Source organism: Anopheles aquasalis, chromosome 2 (assembly GCF_943734665.1).
Source record: "Anopheles aquasalis chromosome 2, idAnoAquaMG_Q_19, whole genome shotgun sequence".
NCBI classification, from domain to species: domain Eukaryota; kingdom Metazoa; phylum Arthropoda; class Insecta; order Diptera; family Culicidae; genus Anopheles; species Anopheles aquasalis.
Window position 1 is genome coordinate 22,515,001 of NC_064877.1, and position 12,500 is coordinate 22,527,500.

The following is a 12,500-nucleotide window of genomic DNA, read 5'->3' on the forward strand; positions in this document are numbered from 1 at the left end:
CTTCCGCGTTCCGCGTTCCGTTTCCGGTTTTCCATTTCTTCCGTTTCCTTCTCCTCGTTCTCCTCTCTCTCTCTCTCTCTCTCTCTCTCTCTCTCTCTCTCTTTCGCGCTAGTTTTCAATGGTAGCTGCAAGTAGGCACGAAGTTCGCGATTTGCGTTCACTTCAGCACCCCGCAGTGCACCCCTAGAAAAGGGGTGGAGGGAGAGGGAATACACTTGGGGTGACCTAGTTCATCGTTGACCTAGGACAAATATAGCTCGCACCCTTTCGCGGCAGCCCAGGTTGGGCCAGGTCGCGGGCCCCGGTAATATCGGCTCGGCTTTCGTTTCGTTGAGCGAAATTGCATAAATGAGGTAGAAAAAGGGTAAACCCGTTAGTTAGCCTACGCCTCGGCAGTGCATCGGCGGTGCACACGCTGTCACAATGTGCTCACGTGCACTCTGCCTCATCCAGACACCGTGTGTATGTGATTGAAGACTGACACTAACGCCCCAGACCCCGCGCCTGTATGTGTGCTCAAGGGGTGAAGGTGGTTTGCGGTGGTGCATGTGGACTCTTTTCACTCACCCACTTTTACCTTTTCATTATTCAACCTGACTGTCAGGCCGGTGGTTTGTAGCCGGGAGTTTGAGCAGCATACTCGCCTGTAGCAAGTTCATTCACTGCCTTCAGCCTAGCAAAGGGTGGTGATGGTGGTGGTGGTGTCATCGTTAAAGGCAAGTCTGCTGCCTGCCTGCTGGCTTTCGCAATGATGTTAAATATTGATTGAGCTATTTTAGCTCCGGTGGTGGGCTGATGCGAGGTTCGCCACGGTTTTCCGGAAGACGTTCCGTAACCCAACGTCGTGTGCTTCGCCGTGGGTTTTCCACCCAGCACCGCGTGTCACCAGTGGCACGCGTAAATGAGACGCAATTTCCTACCCTTTGGAAAGCACACGTGCAACGGAAACACACACCGGTACAGACATGCGGAGCCCACGTAGCACGTAGCATCGCGATATGCTCTCGAATTAGCCAGCATTTCATCGGGCGAGGTAGTAATGTATTGATCTGTCCTGTAACTTGGCGCGTGTTACTGCGGGTCAGTGAGTTTGCCGCAGGGGGATGATGGTGATGGCATCCAATTGATGGCTTAAATTTGTCGAATCATTAACAGCATCAACATCCGCGCGGTTGAGGTGTAGTCACAAATCACATGTTTGGGAAGAGGTTCCTATAGGGAGTGTGATTTGGAATGCCATTGTAATTGCATAATTATGTTTGCAAGTGATGACGTCAGTCGGTATTAGGTTGAAGTAGCGTAGCTCTGGTTCAATAAATGGATTATTAAGGCATGACAGAGATCGATGATGCATGGTGAATCGTTTGTTCTTTGATAAAACACAAAAGTACATACTCGTGAAAAGCTGTGTACTGATGCAAAGGACCTTAAACAAAAATCTTATTCAACTAGAGAAATTCAAAGAAATCAAGTAAAAATTCTCTATCAAATTACTTGTGATGATCATTTATAAATTAGAATCTCGAAACCATCATAATACGTTGCGTTTTCTATTCGAGTTCTTCCGTGTTAAGGATTGCGTTCGGAGAACTATTTCAACAAACGCTTCTGTAGCACTATATTTAGTAATATACTTTGAATAATTTGTCAAAAATATTTCCAATTCACAGACACAGTTCGCTTTGCAGAAAGTCCTAGTAGAGGTTTTGTTAACTTTTTTCGCTCAAGAGACCACGAATTGTAATGGTTAACTCCTAGTACTGCATTGCGCTGAATAGGAATTGGACACAACGGAACAGTTTTTGGTAAACTTTAAACGAAACAAATTCCATAAAACCATTGCTTCTACCTGCCTGTCACCCACAATGCCGATAGATGTTCAAAGGATTTTACGCGTCACTCAGCGCGCAAGCCAGTTTTCGATGGAAATTCTTCCGTTGGAAACAGGAGCCCAGTCCGTTTTCAATCAACCAGCAGCCTGGGTGACTCCAGCTCACCAACACGAGAGCGGGGTTCTTTTGTTTCAATCTCAAAAGTAAATTCAAAAAACCACAAATTGCCCTTTTTATCCTAAACGCAGCCGCACCGAGTTGTTGTGTGTTTCGTGGGGGGAGGGTCCGGGATTTGATCCTGTGGCTTCCGTGGTGGATGGTAATATTTCATTCGCCGCAGCCCGATGAAGCGCGAAACATCAAAAGTCAGCCATGGTGCTGTCGGGGAATTGCGAAGCGGAGAGCGCACTTCACTTATTTGTACTTCAGATCGGCTGCCTCTGGGGCCTTCACTACATGAAACATGAACCTTTGCATCGTTCCCTCGTGGACCCCTTGTGCGTGACCGCTGGTATCGACAAAAAAGTGTGCTACGCAAAAATTGATCCACGCCGAAAAAAAAAGGCTCAACCAGGGCTTTGCTGATGGTGAGCTGGTATTGCGCGGTTTCACGCAACAAACGGATGACGGGGATGACCTCAGCTGGCCATGGCCAGGCCATGACGACACTTTCCGTCGCTTTGACACATGTCCGCCAAGTGATTACGCTCCCGTTTATGTCATCCAGGGTTTGGAAGGAAAGAGGAAAGGCCAGGAGGCGGTTTTTGTGGCCAGAAAATCGACAAATTAATCGTCCGCAAATGGAGGGCTGCCGGACCACGGACCGCGGACCGGTTGACATGCAATCCATAAAATACTACGTCGAGCGAGTGTGATTGCGGCCTCACTCTCTTTCTCTTTCGCTTGATCGACTAATGTTTGTTTATATTCTTTCCATTCCATGTATGTGTGTAGTGCAGATCGTGTATGTATGTGCGTGCGTGAACTGACCATCCGGTGACCATTAATGGCTGCGACGCAATACGCTTGCTGGCTACTGCCATCGTTGGCCATTGCTCTTTGGCAATGCGCATCGTGATCACTGGCTCGTATCGCATTAATCCTGACCAACTGGGCGGCGGTCAGACGAGTTGGTTGGCTCCCGTTAATTAAATTCGAACAATAAACGACCTCACTAAACCACTCCTGAGGGCATCGGCCGTGAAGCGGAAGTGAGTGTGAAAGCGTAACGGGTGCGAGTGTGCGTGCATGCGTATGTGTGTGTTTGTATAGTGTTTCTGTTGACACCATTAATGGCCAGCAACGGCGGGAGTGCCACGTGAAGCTCTGTGTGCTCCGGAAGTCGACAATCAACCGTGGGTTGGTGTGCTTGGCTGTTGTCCTGTGCAGTTGCCAGAGAATGTCCTTTCAACCACCGCGCCCCAATTGCGATCACGCACGGTTGCAATGATCGCTGACAGGGGTGACAGGGCTGAACTACGCCCGAACTGGTGCCGGGTGTTGCGGGAGGAATACTCGAATCCGGCGACCATTACGGACTCGCTTCCGGCGCAGGGTGTGCTTGTTGTAGCAGTTGCCGTTGGCCCTCATCACGCACCCAACTAAGTGGCCACCGTTCTAATTGTTGTCCCCAAAAATGTTTACCAACCGAGCTGAGGCGATGGTGAATGGTACGCTGGTAAGCACGATGGCCGCCCTGGTTACGTCACCGGCGACACTGAGCACGGCCATGGTGACCACATCCGGTTGGTTCCGACCGGAAGACTACTGGAACGGAACGACGGAGCTACCGGGAACGGGCAGCGTACCGGTGCTCGGCAATGGAACCCACGACGAACCCACCGCGTCAACCATCGCGAAACCTCATGCTCACGCTGAAAATGCATCATCAATCATCATCACGGCGGTGCAGTGCTTGATTTTCGGTTCCATCATTATCGGTGCCGTGCTAGGCAACGCGCTTGTCATTATTTCGGTGCACAAGAATAGGAAATTACGGTAAGTCACAGAGGGCGTTCAGTTTCGGGGTGAGCAACTCGTGTATGCTTGGTGCCTTGAGCATCGGTCTACTTGTACTAGTCGTCATAATTGGAAACTATCGTTTGATAACAGTCACCACAACAAAGCTTCTTTATCATTTATCCTGTGATCTCCATCAGTTTGAGTATTTTATAACAAATATAAAATGCTGCAATAATTTTATTATCATACATGAGTTCCTTTTTTTTACTTGTATGTTAATCTCAGTCGAAGTCGTGACTGCGTCGCTAATTTTGGTTATGTTGTCGAACATGTTGGCAACATGAATATCGTGGCACCATAATCCGTTCTGCTAATGGATATCCGTATATTGCTGGTTGAAGAACTCCAGTTTGTTACAAAATTTGACGACGACACTAAATATCTAATATTTTTCGCAAAGTCACACCTCAGCCTCGCTATACAATCGCTTTAAAAAAAGTTGCAAAATTTGAGAGAAAAAAAGCTCCATCCTAACAAACCACCCTCATCAATGCGCGGCTGGACGGGAAAGCATCACAAATTGGATTCACGCCAGACTCGTTCAATTATCGTTTCTCCGGAACGCACGCGACACGGCAGACGCAAAGTGGAATGCGGAACGATGAGCAGTGTAATCATAATACGCACTTTTTAAAACAGTTAATGCCGTACAACCTTGCTGCGCCGCAGGATTCCACCGCTCGCGCACCGCCCACACTTGGCGGTGGTACTTTCGGGGATAACTTTTAACGAAAACAATCTCCCAAGTGTTCTCGAATGTCTAATGGTGACTTTGTGTTTCTTATTTTACTTGGGTGCGCAGAGAGCGAGGAGGAAGGAAGGCTGGGCTGGTTCGCTGATAGGCGCAATCGGAGTGAATGTTTTGACGAACTTTTTCCCCCACCGTTCCGCTTTCGCTTCCTTCATTTTTACACCACACCACGAACGGCACCATCGGCATTATTCGGAGTTTCTTTTTTTTTTGCTCCCACCGTAATTGATATCGAAAGTTTTGGGGAATTTGCCTGATAAAACCGCGCGCACGATCCCTCCCTTCCCGCCGCTGGATGATTATGCATTCGTCCTTGACTCAGCTAATGTTGCCCGGAGTTCAAAAATTGTCGAGTGGCTTCTCGTGAAACTCGAGCGCAGAAACGTTTAACGAGAGTCGACTGTTGGATTGAGCAGGTGAAGGCAAGGGAGAGAAGGAAGCGGAGGAAGAGAAAAAGAAAGAGAGGGAAAAAGGAAGAGAGAAAGCAATGACAGATTATGATAATGTTCCTTCCGCAAGCCGCTGCAACATTCTTTTATGTAAAGTCGAGCTTACAGCACTTTCGGTGGACAAGCCGGGGCGTGCACGGCGTCGACCAATCAAAGCTGGCCTGCTCTGGTCTGGTTTGTAGGATTTGTCGGCTAAACAAAATGTTCCAAGTCGACCGGAGGACCGGTGCCCGGCGAGGAAGAGTAACAAGCGTTATCGAGGGACAAAGTTCTCTCTCTACTTCCGGACGACCGTTTACGATGCCGTGGTATGTGTGTGTTTGTGTTTCGTAGAACGTAGAATGGGCGGGGATAGCATATTTTGTTTGAAGCAATCATTTGCATTCATTGAGATTCCACTACCATCCATCGAACCGTCGGAAAAGTAGGAACAGAACATTTTCCCTCAGCACAGAATCGATTCTTCATCCCAGGGTCCCTTCATGTGATCATCGATATGCGCATATCCCACGGGGGGAAAGGGGGAAAGGAAGTTTACGAGGCGTGGATGCCCTACAGCAAATCGCACTCTCCCCCCCTCCCATGGCAGTTGGCTCGCTTGCTTGCGCGATCAATATATTGGAAAAGTTTTACGGAAAATCGGAAAGTTGGTGCGGCCGCGAGGTGGGTGCAAAGGTTGCTGGCGAATCATCGTTTCATCTTTAGTGCAGTTCTCGTCAAGTGAAAAGTTGGTGTGGTGGGGGAAATCTGCTGGTGGGAAATCTGTCAAGAAAATGTTGAAGCTGATGATGAGAATCGGGTCGTCGCTTATCCGTGATCGCTTCCTGCCTTCAACTATCTTGATGGCCGGTGTAGGCGCTGGTTGCCGGGCGCTTTCCTTGTCATTTGCACTCCATCGGACCGAACCAAACCATTAACCATCAACGTAAAGGATTCTCGCAAGGCACAGCCTCGGCAGCCGTTCATAACGTTGAAATAATGAAGTTGCCTTCCGGTAGCTGCCAAGCAAAATCGGTTAGGCTTCGTCGCGGCACTGCACCGAACGCTTCGCTTCTCGCTGATTGACAGGCACCGTGATTGCGTAATGGCGACCGGTGGGGAGTTAATTGATATTTGGCCGGAGGGACCGGTCGACCACGGCGAGAGCCCGTTCACTTCCGGTCGGTATTGAAAAAGCCCTGGCCCCTTCGGGTGAACAAATACCGTTTGACAGCCAACTGACACACGCTCCGGTCCGGTTTAATCCGGTTCGGTCAAACGGTGAGCCCCAAAGGGAAGACACATCGATCAGCCCGAACCAGTCGGCGCTGCCATATGCGCTGTTACCGGCCAGGCCAAGCGGAGAGGACGTCTGCTTACCAACTTACCTGCCAGGACGCACAGACAGACAGACAGTGTGCCCCAATGGAAGTGGCACATGCTGATTTATGGATATCGACACCACGGGGCCCGGGAAATCGCACAAATTTATGTCACCTTCGATTCTGTTCCTCGGTGGCTTTCGCAAGCATTTACCGCATGATGGTGATTGGTGGCGGCGATGGTGGTGATGGCGGCGTCGGTGCCATTGCCAAACGAACCGAGAATCGGGCTTTGATTGATGAGAAAAGTTAGAGGCCCCTTTCCGCGCCACATTCAGCTGTGATGCTTCCAATTTCTCGGTATTCCGTGGAGTGAGATGAAGCGAATGGCGAATGCCAAAGTATCTCCGGATTCTTGATTCGAATGTTGTGTTTACGTTTAGCATCATGAGCATTGCGATTGCGAGTGAACTTGTGTTCAATTTAGGTATAATAAGCTAACCGCCATCCCGCACATTGCTAGTAAATAAATTAATATCTCTCTAACGGTGAGGATTTTCCCGATTTTTTTTCTCTTATAAATTCACTACGGAGTAGCTCGCGGTTTGTGGCGGTTGGAACCGGCGGAAGTCAATCTCTCACCTCCACTCTTAGCGGTGGCGTGAATGGTTCGAAGTAAATTAAATATTCAGAATTTTCTCGTTGCGGTTCCAACACTTTGTTCCAGCGCCATGGTTGTGGGTTGTGTTGCTGGAGGAAAATCGATGCAAAAATCATTAGATTCACCCAGGCAGGTAGGGCTTTCCTATTGGCTCGGTGTGGTGGTACATCGAGCCAGCAGCAACACCATCAATAATGCAGTCGCTCAGTGTTCAGCGTTTTCTCGATTCAATTAGTATATTGCGTTCGAGTATCGGCGATGGAAACGGAAGTGAAGTGCAGCAGGACGCTGGATTGGCGGATACATCGCCTGTCCGAAATGCATTTAACCGGCACCTCCCGCCTCGTACGGACTTGGGCCAGATGTTTTTAGTTTAATTAAATTCTGTATCCTAAACGAAGAATGGTGTCCGAATGGCAAACGGCAACACCGGACACCGCATCTCTTGCCATATCAGTTGCGCACACACGTCCGCTTCGCGTCCATTTCGATGAAAGCATTCATTAGCAGTCAGCCGATGGCCACCATCACCCGGTCCCCCCCGGAAAGTGGATAAGAAATCAATCTTGCACCATCTTAACACCTTCCACCGACCAGCGGCGTAGCGTTCCGCTCGGTTGATGTCTAAAAGTTTTGCTACGAAATCTGGCGTAGCAGCGGAATTCACGAAACACTAATTACTTCCTGTCTGGCTACCGTCCGGTTCGGTTCGTTGTCACCTTTTCGGCGTGGTGAACCGACAGAACCGACATCCTAGCGGTTGCTGGTTCTGGCAAGCTCATTTTTCTTCGTTCTCGCCAGTCGCTGCGCTGCGCTGTCTCGGTGTCTGGTGTGGTTTCGTTCTTCTTCGAAGCGAAGAATCCGCTCGTTCATGGTTTTAATGGTCAAAGAGCTTCTGGCAAATGAGGAAAGGGAAGGATGGTGGCGAGAGCGGGGTTCGATGACGGACCGGTACATCCCTTTCCACTTTAGCATATGACGACGGTAAGCGGAACCGACCAGATAGAACGGGAATGGATGCCATTACGGGATGCTATATTGCCTCCGTGAAAACAGAAGATCACGGGAGAGGTTGGTGGTTAATGCTGTCTTTCAAAGCATCAGTAAGGTGGTGCCACAAACAACGCTGATGAGCAGACGCTTGTCTTTTGGCCTGTTGCTCGAACTCGAACGCGTTCTGCGTGTCTTTAAGCCGTTCCGCCGGATGTAACTCAAGCGTGGGACTGCCCACGATGCGAAAAGGCGTGCGGTGGTGTGGTGGCGTAATTGAATGCTGAAATCGTATATTCATCTTTCACCACAAGCTCCACCTTCAGGCTCACCAGCCCATTGGTGGGCTGTGGTTTTGGTTCAACGTTTAGTGGTTAATGATCGAATCTAATGGTTGGTTACTTCGCTATCCTTAAACGGAAACTTAAACGATAATTGACGTTTCTGGTCAATGGCTTGTTATGACAACAAGTGGATGGTTCGATTCCCAATGGGACTTCAGTTCTTTGAACCATTCGTGTGATTGACCATTGGTTGGCCTGTGTGTGTAGCCAATGTGTAATCGATTGAAGTCCCAGTGGGAATCTGTGAAGTATCATGTCTTCCGGGAAGTCACCAATTGTGTGTCGAACTAACCGTGACCATACTGGGAGCCGGTGTGTTCCCCTATTACCGTGGACAACGCCGTCATTACGATGGTCTCGTGAGGCCGGCTTTTTTTATTCTTTGATTTTTCGTACAAACGCCTGGCAGACGGCGAGAACTTGCGCCCTACCGTTCTCCAGTAATCGTTTCATCGATCCGAGTCGGTGGCACGGTGTTTGCGGATTCCGTGCATGCCCGCGTACGTTGCGTGTGGCCCTCGAGTTCGTGCGAAAAATGGTCAAACGGCTCACCCAACACCACCACCGCCGGCGCCAAGGCCAAAGTTTGATTAAGTATCGGAAGGCGAACTCGAAGTGGCAGCAAAAGTTCGCAGTTTCGTTCGTACTACTGGGCCAGGTTTTACTGGCAGACCTTGGGTCGGTTCGTATTCAGGGAGGGAAGGGGAATGAGGTACGTAAAGCGACAGATAACTCAATTCCGGAGTGCCGTGAAATCGAACTGCTTTCGACTGTTGATTGGATTCTTGGGCACTTTCGGGCTTTTCGGACTGGTGCGTGCGTCGCTAGCCGAGGGAGCTCCGAAAGGGAAGCCACCACGGCGGCTTCGCGAGATCGTGATCGAAAAACCCAGTCAGGGGTTGTTTGGTGGTGATGGAAACGGAATAGATTTCATTACACCGGCCCGGGCCAGTGCGAGAGGGTGTGAGATTGCCTTTCGCTTCTTTCGCCTGCCTCGATGGCACACGGCTAAGGGCTTTCGAGTGAAGGGCGTGCGAGGGCTAAGTAGGAATAATCCCTTAATTAATTGTAACGAAGTTTGACACTACGATACTAGCTGGTGCCACGCACCTGGCTGTGCGGAATGGGGGCAATTTGTATGATAACGAATAAGCTGCTCGGTCGATTGGGAATGATTTGAGATCAGTGAGTGTTATGATAGCATATTGATTGAAGAGATGCGAAGGGGACTGTACACCTAGTGCCTTAACTTGGCGGCTTAAAGCTCACTTCCGTCGAAGTTACATAACGACGTCTTGATGGAGGGAATGATTTCAGTATAACAACATTTAAAATGTTGAATTATACCGTTTTCAGCAATGCACTATATTTTTATACCCCTTTTGCTACAATTGCCACTAACAAAAGTTTTTGTTTTGTGTGGTTAAAGTTTTGATTCGTGTAATTCACTGTAGAAAATTGATTTATATTCTGTTATTTTCCTTTCTTTGTTACAAAAGTCTCTGCACACAAAAATATGTTTTATGTATGATCGTTTCTTTACGATATGAACATTTTCCGTGTGTTTAGAAACACCCTTCAAATAGCGCAGCTCAAAGACTGATTACTTATATCACATTCAATCTAAAAATAATCACCTTTAATCCCATCTCGGATGCCGCATCAAAAACTCTTTAAAAGCGGGTACTCGATAGGTGGTGGCCAAACCGAGCGCAGCACAAGACACCATGAGGAACCAAGTTTGCCTTTGTGCCTTTAAGCTCTTTATCCATTTATGTATCGAGCTGGCTTCGGCAACGACATTAGTCTCCGGTTTCATTTATCGCTCATATTTCCTTCCGATTGATCACGGAGAAAGCTTGCCAGCCGTCGTGGCGTGGCAATTTTGCCGAGATTCCTATCCCCGTTCCACCAAAGACGTCAGCTGAGACACCAGGGGGATCGATCGATCCGTTCCGAAGCACCGTCGGAAGATATCCACTATACGATGCAGGCGAGATCTCATTTGAATGCGTGGCTTATCGTTCTGGCCATGAGGTGGTTCCACGGTCCACGGCAGTCAAGCATCTGGCAACTGGCAGGCGGCATGAAGGTGAGCGGAAAATGTGGCCTTTCTGCCTTCACACGGTTGGTACGGTTGAGGGGAAGACAGTTCAATGATTAATTTGTGCCTCGAGTGAAATCATACCATTCGTAGGCGAGTCAGCAATGCCTTGCGGGGAATCATTTGCCATCACATCACCACCGGCTGTGATGCAAGCGTCCAGGTCTGGACCAGCGTTCGACTAGGCCGTCAAGTATCCAATCTCACTCACTCCCTGGGTCACGCTCTCAACCGACCATCTTGTGGCGATGCCACTTGCGTGCTCTTCTGCATAGGCACTGGGCAATCGCGCTCGGAACGTGAATCTACTTAGGTGTGTAAATGATGCTCCTCGAAACCAACCATCGCCCCATATGCTACCACCCATGACGAGGTCCGTGCTATTCACCCGGCGGGCAAATAAATCTACCACGATCCCTCCTCATAGTCACCAGCCAGCCAAGCTGTGTCGGGCAACGGTCGATGTCGTCGTCGCCGTCGCCGCTAGCAGCATTCCCGGCTGGGCTCCACCGACCGGTTGATGGTGAAACATCAGCAAATAATGAACGGAGAAGATGTTTCGGAAGGCGAAGGCAGATAAGAACGCGGGAGAGCCTCTGCGCCAGCGCGAGGTTCAACAGATCCTATCCAAACAGATCGGATCGTATGTCCGCTCTGTGTGTACGCTCGGCTTTGGTCGGTTGTTTGAAATGCTTGACTTTTCACACGCCCGTCCTTCTCCGTACGGTCCACCAGGTCCGAGGTCGAGGCAGTAAGTCTACGATTTACCACCGGACGGCAAAGATAATCCATGAAATCGGAACTTTTCGAGTGCTGTGTACACATTTGTGATGCGTGTTTGTGGGTGTATGTGTGTTTGCGTTGATGGTTTGTGTGTTTCTCCATTTTTTTCTCCTATCGCTTTTTTTTAGATTAATTACAGAGAAAGGATGTAATTAAACAACCGAGGCAAAGTCCTTCAGTCAGGGCATTCGTTCAATATTGATGGTCGTGAGATGTTGGGAAGATAGCGTTTCTCAAACTGTGATTGCTAGGTTCAGAAATAGTAAAGGAGCGGTTGGTGTAGACAATATCATGTATCCACATACCGTCCATCCACATACCGTTTATTGTTTCATACAGTCTTTTCATTGAATAAGACCCCATGAGGAAGCTAATATTTCGTATTTCAATTAGTGGTTCGATAACAGGTGGCTGATTTAATTTTAATGGAATACTAAAGTATTGGTCACTTGTAAAACATTAGATCACTAATTTCCTGATTAGACAGATTAAAAAAAAAGTAAATTGAAAGTAATTGACATATTTTAATATTTTTATTTTACTGAATATCTAAAGAACTTTAGAACAATATTTAAACATTCATAACGTAAAAAAATTAAAGGTCCCTGTGTTATTTAATCATTTAAATTGAAATTACAAACCCCTGAAAGTACAGGTTACCTGGCGCCTCCATCATCAGTTTCGGCAAACATATTATGAATATTTGTAATGCCCACTAATATTAAATGTTTAAAATTCACCATAAACTATCGTCAGTTAGAAAGAGGGTTCGCAACATCGTCCAAGCTTGGTGATGATGTATACCACGACTCGGGCACCAGTGTTCGGGCCAAGTGTTGCCATTAATTGTAGCAACACAGCATCAACGAGCGATAATGACCACCAATGGGTGGCGCATAATTTGCTGGACAACGACACGACAGCTTAAATTGATTCCATTTGCGGCCCATAATACGGTGATAAAGCGTCTTAGTGTGACGCTACCGCACAATCCGACCAAAGCTTTACAAACACACATACTCGCACACACAGCATTGTGATTTATGCGCACGTACATAAATGACGATGAAAAAAGTAGACCCAAACACACACATACACACGAGCGAGTGTTGCAGTTAATCGCCGTCGAATCATAGACATCATCGCGGTGTGATTACGGTGGCGGGCTGGTGTGCGTTCACATGTTGTGTGCACCCTCCAGGGTACAATTTATGTTCCAACCGGCCAACCGACCGACCGACCGGCGGTGCAGTGAAGCCTGGG

At 48.4% G+C, this 12,500-nt stretch overlaps 1 protein-coding gene across 3 annotated transcripts in view; it reads left to right on the forward strand.

Annotated features, from left to right (window-relative positions):
• LOC126570386 (uncharacterized) overlaps positions 1-12,500 on the forward strand; it is a 58,338-nt gene that overhangs the window by 15,884 nt on the left and 29,954 nt on the right. For all 3 annotated transcript variants that reach the window (XM_050228117.1, XM_050228119.1, XM_050228118.1), the window contains exon 2: positions 2,787-3,830. In XM_050228117.1, the coding sequence (XP_050084074.1) occupies positions 3,469-3,830 (362 nt within the window). In that variant the 5' untranslated portion in view covers positions 2,787-3,468. The remainder of the gene's footprint in view (positions 1-2,786; positions 3,831-12,500) is intronic.